The 20505-nt window shown below is 44.9% G+C and overlaps 1 protein-coding gene across 1 annotated transcript in view; it reads left to right on the top strand.

Moving 5' to 3' along the window:
* Window positions 1–20505, top strand: part of PPP6C (protein phosphatase 6 catalytic subunit) — a 44732-nt gene that overhangs the window by 12863 nt on the left and 11364 nt on the right. The window contains exon 2 of the mRNA XM_049774209.1: window positions 12806–12901. Within this exon, the coding sequence (XP_049630166.1) occupies window positions 12806–12901 (96 nt within the window). The remainder of the gene's footprint in view (window positions 1–12805; window positions 12902–20505) is intronic.

Raw genomic sequence — 20505 nt, 5'->3', positions numbered from 1 at the left:
TCCTTCCTTCCTTCCTTCCTTCCTTCCTTCCTTCCTTCCTTCCTTCCTTCCTTTCCTCATTCCCTCCTCCCTTCCTTCTTCCCTTTTTTCCTTTCCTTTCCTTTCCTTCCTTTCTTTCCTCATTCCCTCCTCCCTTCCTTCTTCCCTTTTTTCCTTTCCTTTCCTTTCCTTTCCTTTCCTTTCCTTTCCTTTCCTTTCCTTTCCTTTCCTTTCCTTTCCTTTCCTTTCCTTTCCTTTCCTTTCCTTTCCTTTCCTTTCCTTTCCTTTCCTTTCCTTTCCTTTTCCTTTCCCTTTCCCCTTCCCCTTCTTCCCCTTCCCCTTCTTCCCCTTTCCCTTCCCCTTCTTCCCCTTTCCCCTTCCTCCCCTTCCCCTTCCCTTCCCTCCCCTTCCCTTCTCCCCTCCTCCTCCCCTCCCCTCCCTTCCCTTCTCTTCCCTTCCCTTCCCATCTTTTTTTTGGAGCAGGCTATATCCAACTGTGCTCAGGGCTTACTCCTGGCTCTGCAGTAGGGGATCACTTTTGTTTGGTCTTGGGGAATCATATAGAATGCTGGGGACTGAACTCAGGTTATCTGTATGCAAGCCCTTGCAAGCTCCAGTCCAATATCTGAAGTATTTTTTAATTAAAATTGTTTATTTATTGAATCACCATGAGCTTCAAAGTTACAAAGTTGTTCATGATTGAGTTCCAGTTACATGTTTGAGCACCCATCCTTTCACCAGTGTTCACTTCCTTCCACCAATTTCCCTAGTTTCCCTCCTGCCCCACAGCCTGCCTCTATTATACACACTTCTCTTTTTGCCTTTTATGCACTGTGTTTTGCAATACTGTTACAGATAGAGGGTCATGTGTATCACTTTATCTCCTTTCAGCACCCATCACTTCCCATTTTCATTGTCAATGGTCCCTTCTCTGACCTAACCATCCTTCCCCCATTGTGGCAAGCTTTCTAGTGAGGACCAGTCTTCTTGGTCTTCATTTATTTTATTTTATTTTATTTTATTGGATTTTGGGTCATACCTGGCAGTGCTCAGGGGTTCCTCCTGGCTCTATGCTCAGAAATTGCCTCCGGCAGGCTCGGGGGACCACATGGGATGCTGGGATTCGAACCACCGTCCTTCTAGATGAAGGCAACCATGCTATCTCTCTAGCCCCAGTCTTCATTTCTATTTGGGTATTCTTCGTGTGTGTGTGTGTGTGTGTGTGTGTGTGTGTGTGTGTGTGTGTGTAAAATAACATGCTATCTCTCTGGCCCCAGTCTTAATTTCTGTTTGGGGATTCTTCCTGTGTGTGTGTGTGTGTGTGTGTGTGTGTGTGTGTGTGTGTGTGTGTGTAAAATAACATTCAAATATGCTCAAGTAATTTGTCAGTTCAACTAAAGCAACTGCATGATAATATCACTACACACTGTGAGAATGGCCAGATCCAGAACATTGACACCAATTATTGAGAAAGTTCTGAAATAATAGGAATGTGGTCAGTATGATGGAAATGTAAGATATATGACTCTGGTGCATTTTTTTGAACCCTCACTCCACTGTGCTCAGAACTTACTCCTGGCTCAGCTCATTCTGCTCAGCTTTTTTTGGGTCACACCTGGCAGTGCTCAGGGGTGACTCCTGCCTCTGCTCAGAAATCATTCTTGGCAGGCATGGGGCATCATATGGGATGCCAGGATTCGAACCACCGCCCTTCTGCATGCAAGCAAATGCCCTACCTCCATGTTATCTCTCCGGCCCCTGGGCCTAAATATTTTGTTCTTGCGTCCACATCTGATGCTTTTAGGTGTCATACCTGATGGTGCTTAGAAAACCATATTGTGAGCCCGGAGAGATGGCACAGCGGTGTTTGCCTTGCAAGCAGCCGATCCAAGACCAAAGGTGGTTCGAATCCCAGTGTCCCATATGGTTCCCCGTGCCTGCCAGGAGCTATTTCTGAGCAGATAGCCAGGAGTAACCCCTGAACACTGCCGGGTGTGGCCCAAAAACCAAAAAAAAAAAGGAAAAAAAGAAAAAGAAAACCATATTGTAGTGCCAGAGATTTGAACTAGGGTTGTGGCTGCTACAGCTGCACACAAAACAAGTGCCTTACTTCCTCTATATTCTTCTAGTCTCACGGAGTATTTCTTTGTGTGTGTATGTTGGGGCAGGTGCAGGGCAGGGGGGAGGTGCCAGTTTGGGCCACACCCAGATGTTTTCAGACTTAATTCTGATTTGCTTGGTGGTCACTTCTGACAGTCATGAGGGACTGTATTCAGTGCTGGGGATCAAACCATAGTCAGCTGTGGACAAGTGGGCAAGCACCGTTTTTTTTTTCTTTGGTTATATCTAGTGATGTTCAGGAGTTACTCCTGGCTCTGCACTCAGAATTACTACTGGTGGGTTTGAGGGGCTATATGGAATGCTAGGGATTGAATTTGGGCAGGCCATTTGCAAGGCAAGCACTCTACGTGCTGTACTGTCACTCCAGCCCAGTCTAGGTAAACATCCTAATTCCCATTCTACCTTTCTGGCTTGAGACATGTTTTTTTGGTTTGGTTTTGTTTCTTTTTTGGTTTTTGGGTCAGACCTGGCAGCACTCGGGGATTACCCCTGGCTCCACGCTCAGAAATCGCTCCTGTTTTGTTTCTTTGGCTAGTTTTGGGACACACCCAGTGATATTGAGGGGTTTCTCGGGAGTCTGCACTCAGAAATCACTCCTGGTGGTCTCAGGGACCATATGGGATGCCAGGGATTGAACCCTGGTTGGCCTTGTGCAAGATAAGTGCCTTACCCACTGTACTTTTGTTTTAGCCCCGAGACAGACAGGATCAAAAGACTAAAAAAATTTTTTTTGTTTATTTTAGGGGCACATCCAGGAGTGCTCAGGGGTTACTCCTGACTCTGCACTCATGAATTACTCAGGCTCTGCACTCAGCCTGCTGGCAGGGTATGGGGAACCATATAGGATACCAGGAATTGAATGTGGGTTAGCCATATGCAAGGCAGACTCTCTACCCACTGTACTATCTCTATGATCCCCCACAGGCTTAAAATTTTTTTTTTTTGTTTTGTTTTTTGGTTTTTGGGCCACACCCGGCGGTGTTCAGGGGTTACTCCTGGCTGTCTGCTCAGAAATAGCTCCTGGCAGGCACGGGGGACCATATGGGACACCGGGATTCGAACCAACTACCTTTTGTCCTGGATCGGCTGCTTGCAAGGCAAATGCCACTGTGCTATCTCTCCGGGCCTGGATTAAAATTTTTTTACACACCATGATGCACCAAGTTGTTCATAATATAGTTATTTCAGTCATTAAAAGTTCAAACCAGAATGACCTTCCCCTCTACCAGTTTCCCACCCACTGGCCCAGCCTTCCCCTTGCAGAAACAAAGTCACTTGATGTTATTTGTTACAACACAAAGGCAAATGGAATTATCAAAATTTAGACCAATAATGGTTAATTTGTAATACTTGTTATATTTCTCAATGGTGTTAGTAAAGTTACTGTCTCAGGGCTGTGGTTGGTGCTACTTGAGCCTTTTGTGTTACTATTTAGGCTCATTGACTCTGGTGATCTTCCGTGCAACTATTCCATCAGATTGGCCTTGATCCTACTGGGTTGACAATGCAGCAGTCTGTCAGGTCCAGAGATTTGTTCCAAATCTCTGTATTAAACTGACTTGGCAATTTAATAAGGTTAAATTGTGGTCCTTTTCTGTTAGAAGATATTTATTAGGTTTGACTATGGGCTGCTGTGCCTTCAGGCAGAAAGGGAAATCTGCTGACCCCCATTCGAAGAAGGAAGAAGGCTCCAGAGATTTCTGGACCAGACTATCTGGGAAGTGGCGACTGATGATCATTTTCTTTTGGAGCTTAGTAGAGGAGCTGGGCCTTTTTTTGGGGGGTGGGGGGTAGTGGGGCACACCCAGTAACGCTTGGGTTACTCATGGCTCTGCGGACGTGGGGAACTGTTTGGGATGCCAAGGATCGAAACCAAATCCGTCCTGGGGCAGCCGCATGCTAGGCAAATGCCCCCTCACTGCTGCTCCAACCCCAGAGCTGGGCCTTTTTTTTTTTTTTTTTGGTTTTTGGGCTCGGGTTATTCCTTGCTATACACTCAGAAATCGCTTTTGGCTTAGGGAACCATGTGGGACGCTGGGGGATCGAACTGAGGTCCATCCTAGGCTAGCGCAGGCAGGCAGGCGCCTTATCCCCTTGTGCCACCACACCGGCCCCAAATTGGGCCATTTTTATGCCAGCTGAGACAGACTGGTTTTTGTTTCCTTCCTTTTTGTACTACACCCAGTGGTGCTCTTGGCTCTGCACTCAGGAGTTAACTTATGATAGTGGTGCACAGGGACCCATATGGAATGCTAGAGATTGAGCCTGGTTCAGCCTTGTGCAAGTTAAGTGCTTCATGCTCTCTCTGGCTATACTGTATTTAATGTACTGCCTCTTGGCACAGACAGCTTTTAACAAAATTAGGCATACTCTTAAATATCCTTTAGTAGTAAGCTCCTTGGTATTTAATAAATTGGAATGTGTGTTTACCTAAAAACCTTTATATGAATGTTTATAGTAGTGCATTCATAATTGCAAAACTTAGAAACAATAAGGATGATTTGTAGTCAATGATTATAAATATCAAAAATAGTATGTTGAAGGCCCGGAGAGATAGCACAGCAGCGTTTGCCTTGCAAGCAGCCGATCCAGGACCAAAGGTGGTTGGTTCGAATCCCGGTGTCCCGTATGGTCCCCCGTGCCTGCCAGGAACTATTTCTGAGCAGACAGCCAGGAGTAACCCCTGAGCACTGCCGGGTGTGTCCCAAAAACAAAACAAAACAAAACAAATAGTATGTTGAGACAGTGAAATATTTTGCACTAAAATGAAATGAGCAATCAATACATGTTAAAGATGGAGGTAACTTAAATTACAAAGTGAAAGAATCCAGCCTGAAAAGGTTGTGTATGTATTATTACAACTAGGAAATTCTAAAAAATATAAAACTGGAGATAATATGTGGGGCCGGAGCAGTGGTGTAAGTGGAAAGGCGTCTGTCTGGCACATGCTAACCTAGGATGGACTGTGGTTCGATCCTCCCTGGCGTCCCATATGGTCCCCCAAGCCAGGAGAAATATCTGAGCGCAGAGCCAGGAGTAAGTAACCCCTGAGCATCACTGGGTGTGGCCCCAAAAGAAAAAAACAAAACAAAACAAAACAAAAACCCAAACAAAAAACAAAAAACTAGAGGTAGTATAAAGATTAGTAGTTTCCAGGGTTCTGAGTAGGGAGGAATGAAGAGATGAAACAGTAGGGACATGAATAGGTGAAGCATAGAGGACTATTTTGTATTTGCTCTAAACTACCTATATGATATTATAATTCTATATATATATGTGTATATATCTCTATATATTTGTCAAAGCCCATATAACATACAACAGCAGTAGGAAGTCCTAGTATAAACTATTGCTTTGTTAGATAATGGTATCAGTGTAGCTTCATTAGTTGTAACAAATATCCCACTTTCTGATGTTTTGTGTGTTTGTGAGCAGGGTATAGATGGGATCCATATTTTTTGCTCAGTTTATTCTGAACCTAAAATGGCTTGTAAAAATAGGTATTAACTTGGGCCAGAGTAATAGCATTGTGGTAGGGCGTTTGCCTTGCATGAGACTGACCCAGGAAGGACCTGGGTTCGATACTTGGCATCCCATATGATCCCCTGAGTCAGGTGGTCTCTGAGCACATAGCCAGGTATAACCCCTGAGCCTCACTGGGTGTGACTCCAAAACAAAACAAAACAAAACAAAAAGGTAATTACTGGCTGGAGGGGTCCCTCAGTTGTTCTTTCTGTCTCTGCCTGGCCTCTTCCCTTCCCTAACTTCCTCATACATTGTTTTAAACATAGCAGATGGTATCATTCATGCCCAGGATCTTTTAAAGGCTTTCTATTAAACTCCCAGATCCAGAGCTAGCCAAGGAAGGACCGCAGTTGGATCCCTCGGCGTCCCGTATGGTCCCCCCAAGCCAGGGGCAATTTCTGAGCGTTAGCCAGGAGTAACCCCTGAGCATCAAACGGGTGTGGCCCAAAAAACAACAACAAAAAAAAAACAAAAACAAAAATCCCAGATCCTTATATTCATACTTCTATTTTTTATAAATAAATTATTTAATTGAATCATGGTGAGATATACAGTTACAGAGTTGTTCATGATTGAATTTCAGTCATAGAGTGTTTAACATCCTTCACCTGTTCATACTTCCTGCCTCCAATGTCCCTGGTTTCTCTCCCCCTCACCTCTCTGCACTCCCCTTGCCTGTCTCCGAGGCAGGCATTTTTGTTCTCCTCTCTCTCTCTCTCTCTCTCTCTCTCTCTCTCTCTCTCTCTCTCTCTCTCTCTCTCTCTCTCTCCTCTCTCTCTCTCTCTCTCTCTCTCTCTCTCTCTCTCTCTCTCTCTCTCTCTCTCTCTCTCTCCTCTCTCTCTCTCTCTCTCTCCTCTCTCTCTCTCTCTCTCTCTCTCTCCTCCCCCCTCTTTTTCTCTCCCTCTCTTCTCTCTCTCTGCTTTCCCCCACTCCCCATTGTGGGGCACACCCAGCAGTGCTCAGGGGTTACTTCTGGCTTTGTTCTCAGAAGTCACTCCTGGAAAACTTGGGGTACCATATGGGATGCGGGATATCAAACCCAGGTCGGCATGCAAGGCAAACACCCTACCTGCCATACTATTGCTCCAGTCCCTTTCCCTCTTTCTTTTAGGCACTGGTTTGCAATAATGTTACTGAAAGGGAATCATTGCATATCATTGTCTCTTTTTAGCACCCTGTTCTTGTCCAGAGTGACCGTTTTCAACTCTCATTGTCTTAGTGGTTCCTAATTGTATTCCCTGCTACGTGTGGCGAGCTTCCTACCATGGACTGGTCCTTTTGGCCCTCATCTCTGTTGTCTTTGGGTAGTATTACTAAGCTTTTTTTTTTTAATTCCCAAAATGAAGTGTGATCCTTCTATGTCTATTCCTCTCTCTCTGACTCATTTCACTCAGCATAATACTTCCCATATTTATCCATGTATAATCAAATTTTATGACTTTATTTTTCCTAATAACTGTGTAGTAAGTATTGCAGTGTGTAGATATACCATAGTTTCTTTATCCATTCATCTGCTCTTGGGCACTTGGGTTGTTTCCAGATTCTTGTTCTTGTGAATAGTGCTGGGAGTGCAGAGTGCTGGGGCCGAAGAGATAGCATAATGGTAGGGTGTTTGTCTTGCACACAGCCGATCCAGGAAGGACGGTGTTTTGTATCCTGGCATCCCATAGGGTCCACCGTGCCTGTCAGGAACGATTTCTGAGTGTAGAGCCAGGAGTAACCCCTGTACGCCGGCGGGTGTGACCCAAAAACAAAAACAAAAAGGACTGCAGAGTTCCTTTTTGCATTGATTTTGGGCTCCTAGGATAAATGACCACGAGTGGTATTGCTGGGTAGATTAGAGCTCAATTTCTAGTCTTTTGAGGAATGTTCAGATTGTTTTCCAAAAAGGCTGGGCCAGTCAGCATAACAGTGAATGAGAGAGAGTCTCTTTCTCCTCGCATCTGCATGTTCTTGTTCTTTTTCATATGAAACATTGTTTTGTTTATATTTGTGTGGTGCCAGGGATCATACCTATGCCTGCTGTATGCAAGTCAAGCACTATACTCTGGGTCTCTGTGGCCTAGCATTTAGATTCCTTTAAATTATTTAAAATACTTTTAGGTGGGGGTCGAAGCAATAGTACAGCAGTAAGGTGTTTGCCTTACACGGAGGCAACACAGGACGGACCCTGGTTCGAATCCCGGCATCCCATATGATCTCCCAAACCTGCCAGTGGCAATATCTGAGCACAGAGTAACTCTTGAGTGCTGCCAGGTGTTGACCTCTCCCCCCAAAAAAAGAAAAAATAATAATTGTAGGCATTCTTAGAATGCTTGTTTAGTTTAATTTCTTTCTTGGCAAACCTATCAGGGCTCTTTCTTGCATGCAGCCAACCCAGGTTCTATTCTCTGCATTCCATATTCTCTGCATCCCACCCTGAGCATCACTGGTTGTGTCACTTCACCCCCCCAAAAAAAGGCAACCCCCTCCCCCAACCAACCAACCAAACACTAAAAAAATAAAGTCCAGGATGTTCTGTGGCTGAAGTATTAGCTGGTCCTGGAGGGACCGGAGAGATAGCACGGAGGTAGGGCCTTTGCCTTGCATACAGAAGGACAGTGGTTCGAATTCCGGCATCCCATATGGTCCCCGGAGCCTGCCAGGAGTGATTTGAGTGTAGAGCCAGGAGGAATCTCTGAGCGATGCCGGGTGTGACCCAAAACAAAACAAAACAGGTCCCCTTGAGTTCCCTCTGCCTTACAGGAATATATCTTCCTTCTCTGAGAGCACAGTTATGAAAATAATTTTGTTTCTACAAGCTGGGGGTATATGGACCCTAGGTCCTCCAGCATGCAAGTTATGTGCTCAGTTTGTTGAGATTTCTCTGACCTTCTACAGAATCTTTTGTTGTTGTTGTTGTTGTTGTTGTTGTTATTGTTAGTTTTCTTTGGGGGTCACACCCAGCAGCGCTCAGGGGTTACTTCTGGCTCTACGCTCAGAAATTGCTCCTGGCAGGCTCGGGAAATCATATGGGATGCTGGGATTCGAACCACCGCCCTTCTGCATGCAAGGCAAACACCTTACCTTCATTTTATCTCTCTGGCCCCCAGAATATATTTATATATATATATTGTGTGGGAGGTAGGTGGGTCATACGTAATGGTGCAGGGATTATTCCAGCCTCTATGCCTGGGTTTTGCTTCTGGGAGTGCTGTGGGACCTTGTGGTATTTTTGGACTGGTTCTGTCTGCATGTAAAGCAAGTTCCCTTGTATGTTTGTTTCTCTTGCCTACAAAATCGTTTGATTAGAGTGTTTTTAGAAGACAAATAATTTTATTTGTTTTCCTTTCATGGGAAGGGAGGGCATAATCACTAGTGCTTGGTACTATTTCTGGCTCTCTGTGATCCCTGGAAGTGCTCAGCGGATCACGTACCAGGAATTTAATCTAGGTCCCTATACATGCAAGGCAAGCATTTTCCCACTGAGTTGTCTTCCATGTTTGTTTCCCTCAGAGTTGTCTCCCATGTTTGGGCCATACCAAGAGATGTTCAGAGCTTTCTCCTAGTTCTGTACTCAGGGATAACTCCTGGTGGTGCCTGGGGACCATATGCCAAGTCAGGATTTAACCCTGGGTTCACTGTATGAAGCAAATACCCATCTCATTATTTGATCTCCAGCCCCAGATAAGTAGTTTAAAAAAATACAAACATTTAATTTTTTTTGGGGGGGGGGCCACACTGGGTGATTACTCAGGGGTTACTCCTGGCTCTGTGCTTAGGAATTGCTCCTGGCAGGCTCGGGGACCATATGGGATGCCCAAATTCGAACCACTGTCCTGGGTTGGCTGCATGCAAGGCAAATGCTCTATCGCTGTGCTATCTCTCCGGCCCCCCAAATACAAACATTTAAAGTTCATTTGTTGTTCCTCCCTCCCTCTATCCCTCCAGCAGTGCTCAGGGGTTACTCCTGGCTCTGCACTCAGAAATCACTCCTGGCAGGCTCTGGCCGGGAGTCGAAACCGGATCTGTCCCAGATTGGCCGTGTGCTAGGTAAATGCCTTACCACTGCGCTATCTCTCTGGCCCCTAATTTTTCTTTTTCTTTTTGGTTTTTGTTTGTGGGCCACACCTGGTGATGCTCAGGGGTTATTCCTGGCTATGCGCTCAGAAATTGCTCCTAGCTTTCGACCATATAGGATGCCGGGTGATCGAACTTCGGTCCATCCTAGGCTAGCGCTTGCAAGGCTGATGCCTTACCTCTAGTGCCACCGCTCTAGCCCTCTTTTTGGTGTTTGGCCATTGCTATGTGTATAGCAATGCTCAGCTGCTAACTTCTAGCCCTGTGCTTAGGAATCACTTGTGACGGGCTTATAGGACCATCTGAGGTGCTGGGGATCGAACTCGGGTTGAGTTCATTTAAGTCAAGCAACCTGCCTTTTGTACTATCACTCAGCCCCTAAAAGTTCTTTCTTGGAGGTATTGTTTTTGGTTTTTGAACCACACCTGGCTGTGCTCAGGGCTTCATCCTCACTCTAGTTTAGTTTATGGAGTGCTCAGCATCAAGTATAGATTGGCTGCTTCCAAGTTAGGCAAGCATCTTACATGCTATACTATCTTTCCTGTCCCTTTTTTGTTTTGTTTTGTTTTGTTTTTGGGTCATACACGGCAGTGCTCAGGGGCTACTCTGGCTCTACACTCAGAAATCGCCCCCGGCAGGCTCGGGGGACCATATGGGATGCCGGGATTTGAACCACTGTCCTTCTGTATGCTAGGCAAACATCTCCGACCGCTGTGCTATCGCTCTGGCCCCCCTAAAGTCCTTGTTAAAAAGGGCTGTAGAGACAGTATACTGGGTAGGGTGCTACTTTGCATGTGACTAACTTGGGTTTTGATTTCTGACATCCCAGGTGGTCCCCTGAGCATTGCCAGGTGTTATTCCTGAGTGGAGAGCCAAGAATAATCCTGAGCATATCTAGGTGCTCCTCCTCTTAAAAAACACCCTAAAAAAAGTAGAGTGACTCCTCAATTTCAGATTGTTTTTTATTTACCTACGTTTGGATTTTGAACCATGCCCAGCTATACTCAGGCTTACTTCTGACTCGGGGATCACTCTTGGTGGGTCTCAGGGGATCATATATGCATTGAAGAGTCAGTTGCATGCAAGAGTTATTAGACTTAGATTTGGTAATTAATTGTAGCCAGCCTCTTTAGATGCAATTAAAAGAAATAATGCCAAGGGAGATGAGGGATAAAATAGTAGCCGTGCACACTGCCAACCCAATACTACATCTGGTCCCGTGAACACTGCCAGAAGTAATCTCCTAAGCACAGAACTAGGAGTAAACCCTGAACATTGCTAGGTGTGTGTGTCCCCCCCCTCAAGAAATAATACCAAAAGATCCTATTTCGTTTATTCAATTTACCTTTCTTTAATTTTCCCTGTTAGTAACATTTTGTGAAATTGGTACAGAGTGACTGAGAGATAGTACAGCAATTAGAGTTCATGATTTGGTCCCTGACATCATCCCTGACATGTGGAGCATCCCTGGGCATAGCTCTGGAGGTCCCAAATATTTCTGAACGTGATCCTGTATGTCCCTGAGCACAACTGGGTGGCCTTAAGTATTCTCTGACATCACTGGGCCCAAGCTGCACCACATTCTCAGGCCTATCATTGAATTGCTGACTTGGTTATCTGGGGAGACTCTGAACATCTCTTGGAATGCTTCCCCTGTCAAAATCCTAATACAGATGTTACAGCTAGAATTATGACTCTGGTATTATGTAAGATGATGATGATGATTTTTGTTTTTTTTTTGAGTCACACCAGGAGTACTCAGGGGTTACTCCTGACTCTGTGCTCAGAAATCTCTCCTGGTAGGCTCGGAGGACCATAAGGGATGCCAGAGATCAAACCTGAATCTGTCTCAGTTCTGCCATGCAAGGCAAACACTCTATTGCTGTGCTATCACTCCGGTCCTTCCTGACTCATTTTTGATGCCTGGCAACATATAGTTCATTGAGCAGTGCCAGAAGTGATCTCTGAACACTGGTGGATGTAACCACAAAATAAAATATGTAAAAAAAAAATACAGGGGTGGGGTGGGCAGAGCAATAGCACAGATGGTAGAATTTTTGCCTTGCACACCGACCTTGGTTCAACTCCTGGCATCCCAGATGATCCTGGAGCCTGCCAGGAGTGATAGTCCTAAGTGCAGAGCCAGGAGTAATCCCCGACTACTGCTGGGTGTGATCCTCTCTACCACCCCCAATAATATTTACTCTGTTTTGCAACTATCTTCTTATCTGACCCCCAAGACATTTCCATCCCTGCATATGAATTTGCAGTGGCACCATTCTCCCCTCTCCATATCTTGGCAACTTATCTTTTTTCTTTTTCTATAAATTTATCTTTTCTAGATGTTTCATGTGAATAGAAGCATACAACACACAAACATTTGTGTCTGTTACCTTTTACTTTGCAAGATTTTTATTTTTTGTTTTGTTTTTGCTTCGAAAGCCATGATTAGGCTGCCAAGTCCACACCTGGCAGTGCTTGGGAGCCTACAGGGCTACTACACTTTATTTTTGTTTGTTTGGTTTTCCTGGGCCATGCCTGGTGGTGATGCTCAGAAATTGATCCTGACAGGCTCGGGGACCATATGGGATGCTGGGAAGCAAACTGATCCATTGTGGATCAGTCGCATGCAAGGCAAATACCCTACCACTGTGCTGCCTAACACTCTTGACCTAACCATTTTATGCCTCAGGCACTCTGTGATACCAGGGATCAAATCACAGTCAGTTGTGCAAGGCTCTCCATTTAACCTTTGTGCTATGTCCAGTGACTCAGCAAGACATTTTTGAGGTTCATCTACATTGAAACATCCTTGTACTTCCTTTCTTTTTCTTTCTTTCTTTTTTTTTTTTTTTTTGGTTTTTGGTTTTTGGGCCACACCCGGCGGTGCTCAGGGGTTACTCCTGGCTGTCTGCTCAGAAATAGCTCCTGGTAGGCACCGGGGACCATATGGGACACCTGGCTTCGAACCAACCACCTTAGGTCCTGGATCGGCCGCTTGCAAGGCAAACACAGTTGTGCTATCTCTCTGGGCCCACTTCCTTTCTTTTTATGACAGAATGTTTTTCTAATCCTTAGTTTGAATATTTTCGTAAGAGGTTGGTTTTTTCTTTTCTTACAGCGGCTCTGTGACTATGTTTGCGACCTCCTCTTGGAAGAGTCAAATGTTCAGCCAGTGTCAACACCAGTAACAGTGTGCGGAGACATTCACGGACAGGTAAGAATGAATGGATGATTGAGTGGGTTAATTTTTTCCCCACGTGGGAAAAAGTAAGCTGTGCTCACAGCTTACTCTGGCTCTGTGTTTACTCTTGGCAGACCTTGGAGGACCATGTACAGCTCTAGGCCTTAAACTCTGTCAGCTGCCTGCAAGGCGGACACCTTAACCTCTTGTACTGCTTCTTTGGATTCATGAGAGGATTTTTAGCTTATGTACAATCCATCATACAATGTGTTTCCGCCTGTACTTTCCAAAAGAAACAAAAAGCTGGCGCTTGCTTATATACCCCAGATCATTTTATACTGAAGGATCATGGTTACTGTGGCTGAATGAAAGTAGTGGTCAGATTATTCTTGAAGTTTTTTTGCAAGGTGATTAGAGAACAGCATTACTGTTCTTTAAAAAAAGATGAAACACAGACTTTAAAGTTACTGTGATTGATAGGACATACTTTGGTTTTAGGGACTATGAATATTCATTCATTCTAGTCATTCATGTCATTTCCATAATGGGATGAGGAACTATAAAATTCAGAAAGACAAAACTGTTGGTGTATGATTTTACATTATGTCACTGGTAGAATGTAGTAAGAAAGATTTAATTTTGTTGTTATTTATTTGGGGACTAAACCTGGTGGTGCTCTGAGAATCATGCTGTACTAGGAACTGAAACTGGGCATCTTGTATGCAAAGCACTTAGCTATCCATGTGAGCTATCTTCCTACGTTTCCTTGATTCATTATTTTATCTGCTGGGTTTTTGTTTGTCATTTTAAGCGTTTCAAAAGAGTGACAGGAATAGTATACCTTATCTTTAGACTCCTTCAGTCTTTCTAACCACAAGCTCTTTCACTTTCTACCCAAAATCCTAGTTGAAAACCTGTGCATTGTAGAATTTTTCTTTAAATTGGGAAGTGAACACTAAGCTTACTTTGTGTATACAGTGAAATATGAGTCATAAAGACATGTAATGATGTTGTGAACATTACAGTGTTTATGAATGCCAATGGGTTTTCCTGCCATTTGTATAATTTCCTTGTCTTAAAATAACTGCCTCGGGGCCGGAGAGATAGCATGGAGGTAAGGCGTTTGCCTCTCATGCAGGAGGTCATCGGTTCGAATCCCGGCGTCCCATATATGGTCCTCCCGTGCCTGCCAGGAGCAATTTCTGAGCCTGGAGCCAGGAATAACCCCTGAGCACTGCCGGGTGTGACCCAAAAACCACAAAAAAAAAAAAAAAAAAAAAAAAAAAACTGCCTCAAGGGGCTTAAACATATAGCAACTATTTGTAATTGGGGATTGCTTTATGAAAAAGTATCATTCTGACTACTTTGGGTTAGAATAGATCTGTCATTTATTACCAGCTTCTAAATAGAAACCCCGTTATGTCATCCTTGATATGTTAAAATTATGGTTCACTTAAAGGGCAGGGACATAGCAGTAAGGCAGATGTGCGGTATTTGCTTCACTACAGTAGACTTCAGTAATAGGTCTGGCTGGCTCCCACCCTTCGTCCTTCCCTCCCTCTGCTCAGAGCTTACTGGCTTTGGCTTATGGATCACTCCTTTCATTTATTTATTTATTTTTGCTTTTTGGGTCACACCTGGTGATGCACAGGGGTTACTCCTGGCTATGTGCATAGCTCAGAAATCTCTCCTGTCTTGAGGAACCATATGAGACGCTGGGGAATCGAACTGCAGTCTGTCATAGGTTGGAGCGTGCAAGTCAAACACCCTACCACTTGCGTCACCACTCGGGTCCTTGAATCACTCCTTGTTATTAGGCTCCTATTTTTTAAAGTTCTAATTTATTTTTTTCTTTATTTTTTGACTTTCTATTTTATTTGAGGCACCTTTATTTTCAATATGGTGTCATGCATACAATATTCAACACCATACTCTAACAGAGTGTTTTCTTCCCTGTACTATAGACCCCCCAGCACTGCCGGGTGTGACCCAAAAAACAAAAAAAAAATAAAATAAAATAAACCCAAAATGTTTTATTTTGCCTTTTTTTTTTTTTTTTTTTTGGTTTTTGGGCCACACCCGGTAAATGCTCAGGGGTTACTCCTGGCTATGTGCTCAGAAGTTGCTTCTGGCTTGGGGGACCATATGGGACACCGGGGGATCAAACCGCGGTCCGTCCAAGGCTAGTGCAGGCAAGGCAGGCACCTTACCTTTAGCGCCACCGCCCGGCCCCTATTTTGCTTATTTTTAAACGTTTTTATTTAAAGAAAATGTATCACGTAGTTGACATGACTGATCATAATACATTTTAATTTTGCTTAAAGGATACTAATATAAGCAGTTCCTTAACACATTTCTTTAAACCAGAGTAAACAAAATATTACTAGATTCATTTTTATTTTTATTTATTTACATTTTTTATTTAGGGGTTGGTGAGGGATTCCCAGGCAGTTCTTAGGCAATTCAGGGACAATTCTCACCAGACCTGGGTGGTTTTTTGCTAGACCTGAGGAGGAGAGCTGCTTGGGCCTAAGGTGACAGGGACCACCAGGTCACTTTGGTGGTACACAGGACACAGGGCGACATCCAATGGTGGTAGGATGCGTTTTGATTTGGAAATTCAGGAATTTGATTGGACAGGAATTCAATAGTCTTGTTTTTTTTTTTTTTTTTTTTAACTTTTTGGGCCACACCCAGCAGAGCTCAGGGATTACTCCTGGTTCTACACTCAGAAATTGCTCTTGGCAGGCTTGGGGGACCATATGGGGTGCCGGGAATCGAACCTGGGTCTGTCCTGGGTTGGCCATGTGCAAGGCAAACTGCTTACTGCTGTACTCTCTCTCCAGCTCCAGCAATAGTCTTTGAGCTGTCTCCCCTCCACAATTTTATTTTTTATTTTTATAATTTTTTGTTTCTTTGTTTTTGGGTGACACCCAGCAGCGCTCAGAAATCGCAGGCTCTATGCCTAGAAATCGCTCCTGGCAGGCTTGGGGGACCATATGGGATGCCAGGATTTGAACCACTGTCCTGCATGCAAGGCAAACGCCCTACCTTCATGCTATCTCTTCGGCCCCGCCACAATTCTATTTTATTTTTTTTGGTTTTTGGGCCACACCCGGTGATGCTCAGGGGTTACTTCTGGCTATGTGCTCAGAAGTCACTCCTGGCTTGGGGGACCATATGGGATGCCAGGGATCGAACCTCGGTCCGTCCTAGGCTAGCTCTGGCAAGGCAGACACCTTACCTCTAGCACCACCGGGCCGGCCCCAACTCTCCACAATTTTTAAGACCGGTGGAACGCTAGGAAAATCTTTACCTGTTCAGGACTTTCTAGCATTTGAAATACAAGTTTATAAAATATTTGGAAGTTAAGAGACTGTCAGGCCTGCAACAGTTGGAGAGGCAGCAAAAGGCAGCAGGAGCAGGAGTCTGGCAAACAGTTCCTTCAGCAGTCAGTCAGTAACCATCCAGAGAGCAATCTGGCAGTGGGCAGTGTTGTCACCTGGCACTTCAGCCCCAGCTTTATATATCCCGAGGCCTGCTGCCCTCCAGCAGCAATGACAAGGGCGGGCATCTGGTAACTGACTTCTTCCTCTTAAAAGAACAATGACCGGGGCCGGGCGGTGGCGCTGGAGGTAAGGTGCCTGCCTTACCTGCGCTAGCCTAGGAGACGGACCGCGGTTCGATCCCCCGGCGTCCCATATGGTCCCCCAAGCCAGGAGCGACTTCTGAGCGCATAGCCAGGAGTAACCCCTGAGCGTTACCGGGTGTGGCCCAAAAACCAAAAAAAAAAAAAAAAAAGAACAATGACCTCCTTATAGCCTTACGGCTGACCAGGGTCTATAAGAGTCTCAGTTTCCTTATATCTCTTTCCTTTTCCCTAGGGGGAGTAAACTTTGGGGGAATAAGAATATATAATTGGGGGCCGGAGAGATAGCATGGAGATAAGGCATTTGCCTTTCATGCAGAAGGACGGTGGTTCGAATCCCGGCATCCCATATGGTCCCCTGTGCCTGCCAAGGGCGATTTCTGAGCATGGAGCCAGGAGTAACCCCTGAGCGCTGCCGGGTGTGACCCAAAAACCAAAAAAAAAAAAAAAAGAATATATAATTGGGGCCGGAGTGATAGCACAGTGGTAGAGCGCTTTCCTTGCACATGGCTGACCCAGGATGGACCTCAGTTCGATCCCCGGCGTCCCATATGGTTCCAAAGCCAGGAGCGATTTCTGAGCACATAGCCAGGAGTAACCCCTGAGCTTATCCAAGTATTGTTCTACACTGCCAATCAAGTTTCAGGTAGGTCAGATTCGAAGGATTTCAGCTGATGACATAATTTTTTTATTTTTATTTTTTATTTATTTTTTGGTTTTTGGGTCACACCCGGCAACGTTCAGGGATTACTCCTGGCTCTATGCGCAGAAATCGCTCCTGGCAGGCTTGGGTGATCATATGGGATGCCAGGATTCGAACGACTGTCCTTCTGCATAGAAGGCAAATGTCCTACCTCCATGCTATTTCTCCGGCCCCCTGATGACATAATTTATCAGCTCAGGGCAGTGGGAAGTCAGTGGTCCCCTGCAAGTCAAAAGAGTCAGGCCATCATGCCAGAACCCCAGTCAAAGATGCTAATTCAAATAGGTAGACTGGTTGTGAGGAGCAGTTCTTTTACTCCTAATGGGAGGGTTTGGTGCTTTATTGCTAAAGGACCAGAAAAGAAAAGCAAACTTCTTTTAGGAACGGTAAAAATAGCAACATGTTGTAAGAGGTGTAGAACAAAAGGAAAAGATATTTAATATTTAAAGAAGCAGGGGCTAAAGAGATAGCACTGCGGGACGGTGGTTCAAATCCCGACATCCATATGGTCCCTAGTGCCTGCCAGGAGTGATTTCTGAGCGCAGAGCCAGGAGTAACCCCTGAGCGCTCCTGGGTTTGGCCCCAAAAAACCAATCAGTCAATCAACAAATAAATAAAGTTAAAATAAAATAAAGGTGATCCAAATGCAGGAGGTTGTTAAAACCTATACAGAAACCCCTAATAATTATCCTCCATTAAGAAGTGAAAACTGATATTTTAGGAACTGGGCAACAAATCATCTGACTACTTCCTGCTGACAGGGTTTTGTGGGATTGCCAGTTTCACTTTTTGATATCTACCTAATAGAGGATAAGAGAATGTCAAAATTGGGATTCTTATTGGGTCAAAAAGAAAAATAGCTACATTCTGATTCCTGTATAGAAGAATAAATTCCGCTGAACTGCTTGATTCACGCCCACGGAGGCTCGGGTTACTCCTGGCTCTGCACTCCTGGATTACTCCTGGTAATGCTCAGGGGACCATATTTGATGCTTGGGATTGAACCCAGATCGACTGCACGCCAAGCAAAGTTCCCTACCCACTGTACTGTTGCTCTGGGCCCTGAACACATTTTTAATTTTTATAAGTTTTGTTTAAGGTTTGTGGCGGTTAGGGCACATCCTGAAGTGCTCAAGGCTTACTTACTCCTGGCTCTGTCCTCAGGGTCACTTCTAGTGGGGATCAGGGGACCATATGGAGTGCCAGGGATCAAATCTGGTCAGCCTGTGCAAGACTAGTGCCCTACTCTCTGTACTGTCACTCCAGCTCCGTAAGTTATTTTTTCTAAACAAGTAATGACTATAGATTTTTGGAGATTTATTATAAAAGTAGTAATTAAAGTTCATTTCATTTTTGTTCAAGGTGACTTCTGTTTGAGTATTAGAAATTTCAGCAGTTCAAGCATAAGAGTAACAGTGGTCGTTGCGACAAAGTGTATCAGAGGATACTTAGCTTTTTTTGCTTATGGTTGCTTCAGCTTGGGTAAATCATATTGTCAATTTGCTCAGGACCACGGACTCTTTTTTTTGTTTTGTTTTTGGGCCACACCCAGTAGCGCTCAGGGGTTCCTCCTGGCTGTCTGCTCAGAAATAGCTCCTGGCCGGCACAGGGGGACCATATGTGACGCTGACATTCAAACCAACCACCTTAGGTCCTGGATCGGCTGCTTGCAAGGCAAAGGCTGCTGTATTATCTTTCCAGCCCCAGGACCACGGACTCTTCTTTTTTTTTTTTTTTTTGGTTTTTGGGCCACACCCGGCGATGCATAGGGGTTACTCCTGGCTGTCTGCTCAGAAATAGCTCCTGGCAAGCACAGGGGACCATATGGGACACGGGGATTTGAACCAACCACCTTTGGTCCTGGATTGGCTGCTTGCCAGGCAAACGCCGCTGTGCTATCTCTCCGGGCCCTATTTTTTATTTTTTTGGTTTTTGGGTCACACCCAGCAGCTCAGGGGGTTCCTCCTGGCTCTGTGCTCAGAAATCGCTCCTGGCAGGCTTGGGGGATCATATGGGACGCCGGGATTCCAACCACCGTCCTTTTGCATGAAAGGCAAACCTTCCTACCTCTGTGCTATCTCTCCGTGCCCCTCCCCCAATTTTTTAAAAATCATTTTTCTAAGTGTATGGTACCAGGAACAAACAATGACATGAACATCGAGTGAAAATAAAAAATGATAAAACCTCAATACCAAGCCCAAAGTCAATGCAGCAGAATCAAGATACCCAATCTACAACAAGGCAAACACCCTACCACTTGCGCCACCATTCTTGCCCTGACAGTTCTTTTTTAACTGGTTATTGAGAAGCTTTGTAGGTTAGAATGCTTAGGGTACATAGAAAGTAGATCAGTTTGATCTTCTTAACATTGTATGTAACTGGGGCCGGGCAGTGGCGCTAGAGGTAAGGTGCCTGCCTTGACTGCGCTAGCCTAGGACGGACCGCGGTTCGATCCCCCCTTGTCCCATATGGTCCCCCAAGCCAGGAGCGACTTCTGAGCGCATAGCCAGGAGTAACCCCTGAGCGTCACGGGGTGTGGCCCAAAAACCAAAAAAAAAAACATTGTATGTAACCATTGCCTTATAAATTGCTTGTTTGAAAGACGTTTTTTTATTTTGGTTTTTGATTTTTGGGTCACACCCAGCAGCGCTCAGGGGTTACTCCTGGCTCTACGCTTAGAAATCACTCCTGGCAGGCTCACGGGACCATATGGGATGCCGGGATTCGAACCATCTTCATTATGCATGCAAGGCAAATGCCCTACTTCCATGCTATCTCTCCGGCCCCATGAAAGAAAAAAAATTTTTATAAACTTTATTTGATTGATTGATTAGTTTTTGGATTACACCCAGCGGTGCTCAGGGGTCATTTCTGGCTCTGCACTCAGAAATCACTCCTGGCAGGATGGGGACCATATGGGATGCTGGGAATCGAACCTGGTTTCTCCTGAGTTGGCTGCATGCAAAGCAAATGCCCTACCACTGTGCTATCTCTCAGGTCCTGAAAGAAATTCCAATGATTTGTTTCCATGTCCTTTGTCTTTATAGGTACTGGATATGAGCCAGGGTAGTTGGTTAGCTTATTGACAAATTAGGTAATTGATAAACAATCCGGAAATTCTCAAGAGGGGATTGGGAATGTAGCTCAAAGGTGGTGAATGTGCTCTGCATGTCTGCGGCCCAGCATTTGATGCCAGCAGTTCTCCCCTCCTCTTCCACATAGGCACAAATTTTCAAGGGCTAGGTGGGAAAATGTTTGAGAGGAATCAGGCTTATCATAGTGACA

The sequence above is a fragment of the Suncus etruscus genome, chromosome 5 (assembly GCF_024139225.1).
Source record: "Suncus etruscus isolate mSunEtr1 chromosome 5, mSunEtr1.pri.cur, whole genome shotgun sequence".
Classification (NCBI taxonomy): domain Eukaryota; kingdom Metazoa; phylum Chordata; class Mammalia; order Eulipotyphla; family Soricidae; genus Suncus; species Suncus etruscus.
The sequence above is the reverse complement of the archived record's forward strand: the minus strand, read 5'-3'. Positions and strand labels throughout refer to the sequence as shown.